The sequence below is a fragment of the Ischnura elegans genome, chromosome X (assembly GCF_921293095.1).
Source record: "Ischnura elegans chromosome X, ioIscEleg1.1, whole genome shotgun sequence".
Classification (NCBI taxonomy): domain Eukaryota; kingdom Metazoa; phylum Arthropoda; class Insecta; order Odonata; family Coenagrionidae; genus Ischnura; species Ischnura elegans.
Genome location: NC_060259.1, coordinates 99,849,492 through 99,855,850, shown reverse-complemented (window position 1 = coordinate 99,855,850; position 6,359 = coordinate 99,849,492). Strand labels below are relative to the sequence as shown.

Here is a 6,359-nt window from a genome sequence, read left to right as displayed (position 1 = left end):
TTGACAAAAGGAATTTGTTCGGTAAACTTATCATTCGTATTGCCGCCGAGTGGTGCATTTTGTTTTTCTTTTGTTTTGTTTGTGTTCGCCGTAAGAGGGCAAAAGGTTCTCTTTTTTTGATCCTCGAGACGAGGACAGTTGTTAGCAAGGACTATTACGAGACGCGTACTTGTGCTTCGAACACCGAGGAGGAGCTGCCTCGGAGACCACGCGCCAGCTCGCCATGGCATTGAAGCCTCCGAATTTCGTGAGTACCATTCGGCGGCAATCCAGTGTAATTCAGTCCACTCTCCCCCTTTTTGATTATTAAACATTTTTTGGTCCTTCGGGCCGGATATTGGCTTACCGAATCGCATATTTGTTGGGTGGATCCATTTGGTGAATCCACAACGTAATCATTTTGTTGGTTATCATATTTGAAATCATTATTTGTCGTGGCGAGTGCTTGGGGAAATATTTCTTTCCTGTTGATTCATTGGTATTTTTGCTATTCTTTGGTCGTTTTCTTTGGATTTGTGTCAGGCATTTCCATTTGTGTAGCATTGTTTCTTATTCATTTGAGTGAAGTTGATTTATCATGTGCGATAAAGAGAAGAGTAGTAGGCTTCTGAGGAGATTTCGATTAACTAAATTTAAATTTGAAGAGAACATGCGTATCATTGAAAAGTTACACGAAATATCCATGACGGTCGAAGGCAACGCGGTGGATAAAGACCTTTTTGAGAGTAGGTTTTTGCTACTCGATGATCAGTATAAGTCATTCATTGAATTATCGGATCAATTGCGGGAAATGACAATTGATTTAGAGCTAGATGAGGAAGAGGCACCACAGCTAAAGGCATTCGATAAGGTAGAAGGCTACTACCACGAAATACGAGCTGTGGCAAGACGTGTTCTGATTCGGGAGGTATCTGCAGCGTCAAATAGAGCCTCTTCGAATGAATCCGACGATAGAACGGTACATTTACCCAAAATTACGCTGCCTTCCTTCGATGGGAAAATTGAGAATTTCAAGCCGTTTTTTGATGTGTTCAATAGTCTTGTTCACCTAAACACTAAATTAACTGACATTGAAAAATTCCATTATTTGGTGTCAAGCGTACGAGGTAATGCCCACAGGCTTGTTACTAGTTTGCCGCTAATCGCTGAAAACTATCAAATAGCGTGGAAAACTTTGATCCAACAGTACGAGAATAAACGCCAGTTGGCGTTTCATTATTTAGATAAGTTGTTTAACTATCCATGTTTGAAGAATACTTCTCTGGATTCTTTGCAAAAGTTCATCGAAACATACTCTGAAAATGTGATTGCTTTGCAGACGATGAACATACCTAATTTGGGTGAATTTATTTAGTTCTATTTAGCATCTCGAGTTATGGATCAAGACACTAGGAAACATTTTGAACTTGAGAATTACCGGGTGGACTTTCCATCGGTTCACACGCTTTTAAAATTTGGTCGCGACTACGTTAACGTTCTCCGATCATCGGGAGTAAAGGAGAGCGCACAGTCTATATCATTGAAAGAAGTTAGTTCATCAACCAAATCTTTTGCAAAGAAAACATCTCATTTCCATGTAGCCAAGGTAGAGAAGTTATCATGCCCTGTTTGTTGCGGGATCATAAGATATATCAATGCGAGAAATTCATTTCTCTATCGATGACGAAGAGAAGGGAATTGGCGAAAACAAAACGGCTGTGCTACAATTGTTTAGGAGAGAAACATTCCTCTAAGCAATGTCTTTCCAAAAACCTTTGTAAAGTATGTAATAATAAACATCATACCTTAGTATGCAATCGAAACTTGTGCTACGACAATGTAGTCCACAAATCTCAAGCCACAAGTGATAAGACACAGTCTTTAAATAATCGACCGGCTGCAGAACTTCTTAAGAATACTGAATCAGTAAACTCTGAATCAGCTGTAGTCGAGGTGGATGGCTCGTCAAATTCAATTTCATGTTCTGCTTGCCAGATGAATTTGCATTATTCTATGGTTTTGTTGGGGACATGTCTTGTACTTGCAAAGAACAAGTCAGGAACGTTCATTCCTATTCGTGCTCTAATTGATCCTGCTTCTCAAGCGAGCTTCATTACAACGGACTGTCAGCAACGGCTAGGTATTCCTCGCAGATCATCGCTGGTCAATTGTTTTGGTTTAGCCGCTACTCCGATTACATCCACCAAGGGCACGGCCTCTGTAGTTATTCGACCGCGTCGACGGGGTCCTGAGCTTCAAGTAAATGCCATTGTTATACCAAAGATAAGCTCAACACAACCCACGGAGCAAGTCCCAGATAGAGTACGCCATCATTTTGAATTCCTAGAATTAGCCGATCCGGAGTATTACGAACCAGGGCCAGTTGATATTTTGCTTGGAGCAGATATGTTTTCTGATATAATGTTGGATAAGCCAGTGGTTCGTTCAAGTGGACTTCCCACTGCCTGGCCTTCGATTTTTGGGTATGTGCTTATTGGGCCATTAAACTCGGTGTCTTCTGCAACTCATGACTCATCTAACATTTCTACTTGTCTTGTATCTTCGGAATCTGATCTCGATTTAACTCTTCAAAAATTTTGGAGATTAGAGGAAGCACCTATGGTTCATATTGTGTCACCGCAGGATGAGTTAGCAAAGGAAATGTTTGTTAATTGCCATTATCGAAAGCCAAGCGGCAGATATGTTGTTCCTTTACTGCTTAAGGAAATATATTGTTTGGCGGCATTAGGAGATTCTCAGACGACAGCCATTAGGCGTTACAAATTGCTGGAGAGGAAATTGAATGAGAATCCGCAAGGCAGAGATGAATATAACTCTATTTTGTCCGAATACATCTCACTAGGCCATATGTCTCAAGTCGGATGGGGTACCGGTAAATACTATGTACCGCACCATGCTGTATATAAAGAATGTAGTACGACTTCTCGAGTGAGAGTAGTTTTTGACGCATCTAACAAGACCACTACAGGAACTTCCCTTAATGATATGCTTCTGGTGGGACCCAAGCTTCACCAAGACATATCAGCCTTGATTATTCGTTTTCGCTTACATAAGGTGGCCTTAATAGGTGACATATGTAAAATGTACAGAATGATTGAACTTCGCCCTGAGGAGAGAGCGTATCAACACATAATATGGCGTCCAAATTCAGATTCTGATTTGCAAGAATACGAACTTAATACGGTGACTTTTGGCCTCGCCTCTTCACCTTACTTAGCTATGCGCACTATTAAACAGTTGTGCATAGATGAAGCTCTACGTTATCCTTGTGCAGCAGATGTTGTTTCACGGGACTTATTTGTAGATGATTTGGTTACTGGCACCGCATCTCCCCAAAAGGCAAAGAGTTTAATCACTGAAATAAATAATTTAATGAATGCGGGGGGATTTCAAGTCCGTAAATGGGCATCCAATTTAGTAGAGGTGTTACAAGAGCTTCCGTCTGATCTTTGCCAAATTGAAGTTAACTTTAACTATGATCAAGTTCCCTCAATAAAATTGTTGGGCATCTATTGGGAAGCCAAGTCGGACACATTTTGTTATCATGTACGACAATGGGAAACGCCCAATACCAAACGAGGCATTTTGTCCACAATCGCACGGATATTCGATCCATTAGGATGGATTGCCCCTATTGTTTTCTGGGCAAAATATCTAATGCAGAATTTGTGGAAATTAAAACCGGGTTGGGACGATGAACTTCCGTCTTCTACTTTGAAACTTTGGAAAGAGTTTGTGAAACAATTGCCATCATTGGTTGCTGTCAAAATCCCAAGGTGGATAGGAAAGGACACAACTTTGAATATTGAATGTTACATTTCCCAAATTCTTGGATTTTGTGATGCTTCTGAACGAGGGTACTGTGCTTCTGTGTACGTGCGAATGGGTGATTTAGCAGAAAAGGGAACTGTTCACTTAGTTTTGTCTAAGACGCGAGTTGCACCAATTAAAACTCAATCAATCCCTCGTTTGGAACTTTTAGGAGCTGTCCTGTTATCCAAACTTATAAAATTTGTATTTGATTGTATCTCTGGAATGGTGAAAATAACTCGCGTATTTGCGTGGACAGACTCTAGCACTGTTCTAACATGGTTAGACACCCCACCCCATCGTTTGAAAACCTTTGTTGCTCATCGTATCATGCAAATCAAGGAAAATGCAATTGGTATTACGTGGAATCACATTAAAACTCAAGATAATGCAGCAGATATAGGAAGTCGGGGCTGTTTGCCCAGTGAATTAGTTTATCAGCATTTGTGGTGGCATGGGCCCACTTGGCTATCGGAACCCTTTGTTAATTGGAAAATCAGTTCTTTCCAACCAATTGAATTCAATCAACTATCGGAAAGTAAACATATTGTAGATTCCGCCTTCACAGTATTTCTGGAACCCGATTTGGAATTTATCAAACGTCACTCATCGTGGTCCAATTTGTTGAGAACTGTGGCATACTGTCGGAGATTTATTACCAACACAAGGGTTAAATCAAATAATCGCATCAGTGGATATCTGAAATTGAATGAAATCAATTCGGCATTGATACTTTGCACTCGAATGACTCAGCAATGTCACTTCAAAGAGGACATTTATCGGTTAAATCGAGGTCTTCCTTGTTCAGTTCCAATTCAACGCTTAAATCCCTTCCTTGATTCAGATGGTTGTCTCAGGGTGGGTGGGCGTCTTCAAAACTCAATTTTACCTTATAAACGGAAGCATCCATTGTTGCTACCCAAAAATAGTCATTTGACTCACTTGATAATAGACTATTATCACAAGGTGTATTTACACGTAGGGCCAGCTACCTTACAATATTTGTTAAATTTTAAATTTTGGATTATCTCTGCCCGAAGTGTAATCAGGCAGAGAATTTTTAAATGCATCCCTTGCTTCAAATTGCGTTGTGCTCCTAAAGTGCCTTTAATGGGAGGCTTGCCTTCTCCTCGTGTGCAACCTGCGCGTGCATTCTTGCACACCGGGATTGACTTTGCAGGACCGTTTTTAGTGAAGGAATCCTTGAGAAGGAATGCAAAACAACAGAAGGCGTATATGTGTTTGTTCATTTGTTTAGCAACCACGGCATGTCATTTAGAAATTGTATCAAGTCTCTCGTCAGAGGCATTTATTGCGGCTTTTGAGAGATTTGTATCGCGAAGAGGTCTGTGCTCAGATGTTTACACTGACTGTGGCACCAATTTTGTCGGCGCAAATAGGTATTTGACCGGATTAAACAAACAGTTTCAAACCTTATTAAAGTGTAATGAAATTTCGGATAAATACTCCATCACAAATATCACTTGGCATATGAATCCCCCGGAGGGACCTCACTTTGGCGGTCTGTGGGAAGCAAATATCAAGTCGGCAAAAGGTTTGTTAAAAAGGACAGTGGGTAGCCAAATTTTAACCTTTGAGGAACTATCAACCTTATTTGCCAAAATTGAAGCGATATTAAACTCCAGACCATTGATCTCTTTGCCATCGGATCCCAACGAGTTGGAAGTTTTAACACCTGGACATTTTTTGATTGGCACACCATTAGTGGCTATTCCCGAACCAAGCCTTTTAGATGTTAAACTCAACAGAGTAACCCGATGGGAACTTGTGAAACGAATTTCTCAACATTTCTGGAATCGATGGACGAACGAGTATCTATCCACATTGCAATCTAGGTCAAAATGGATTTTAGAAAATCCAAATTTAGAACGAGGAGATTTAGTGATTCTTAAAAGGGAGAATAGTCCTCCTTTGCAATGGCCGTTGGCTAGAATTATTGATGTTCATCAAGGAACTGATGGACGAGTGCGAGTTTGCACTGTCCGAACAGCGTTTGGTAATTTTAAACGCCCAGTCTCAAAACTGGCCAAACTGCCTGTTCAATAATGTATTTTTCCTTTCTTTTGTATGCTCTGGTTCTCTTTTATTTCGTAAGCTAGGGCAATTGTTCATTTTCTTGTACAAATCGTTGCTTAGGAACATTCGTGCTGAACCTTTCCCTTCCGTGGGCTGCCCATTTGTACTAAGTCTCTGATGATGGCCCCCTTCAGAGTGAAGAACCTAATTTATAACCTCACCTTTGTTCATTATCTTCCCAGGTTCAGTTAGCACGCTCTTTTGTAGTTTCTTCATATTTCACTAAGCACTCATGACGTTACTTGTTTATCATTATTATTAACATTGGCACCCAATTTTGGTGGGTGGGTTATGTTCGGTAAACTTATCATTCGTATTGCCGCCGAGTGGTGCATTTTGTATTTCTTTTGTTTTGTTTGTGTTCGCCGTAAGAGGGCAAAAGGTTCTCTTTTTTTGATCCTCGAGACGAGGACAGTTGTTAGCAAGGACTATTACGAGACGCGTACTTGTGC

At 40.6% G+C, this 6,359-nt stretch overlaps 1 protein-coding gene across 1 annotated transcript; it reads left to right on the top strand.

Moving 5' to 3' along the window:
- The first annotated feature begins 682 nt into the window (after positions 1-682).
- LOC124171218 lies at positions 683-6,143 on the top strand. Its single transcript, XM_046550361.1, has 3 exons — positions 683-958; positions 1,975-4,377; positions 6,090-6,143. Exons 1-3 carry the CDS (start codon positions 683-685, stop codon positions 6,141-6,143), a joined length of 2,733 nt encoding a protein of 910 aa, XP_046406317.1.
- Positions 6,144-6,359: the final 216 nt, after the last annotated feature.

Excerpts from the sequence above, each read along its gene's own strand:
- LOC124171218 (XM_046550361.1), top strand. The coding sequence starts at position 683 with ATGACGGTCGAAGGCAACGCGGTGGATAAAGACCTTTTTGAGAGTAGG. Across the intron at positions 959-1,974 it reads ATGAATCCGACGATAGAACG|ATGAATTTGCATTATTCTAT; the intron begins GTACATTTACCC and ends TCTGCTTGCCAG. Across the intron at positions 4,378-6,089 it reads TTGTAGATTCCGCCTTCACA|GTTCAGTTAGCACGCTCTTT; the intron begins GTATTTCTGGAA and ends TTATCTTCCCAG.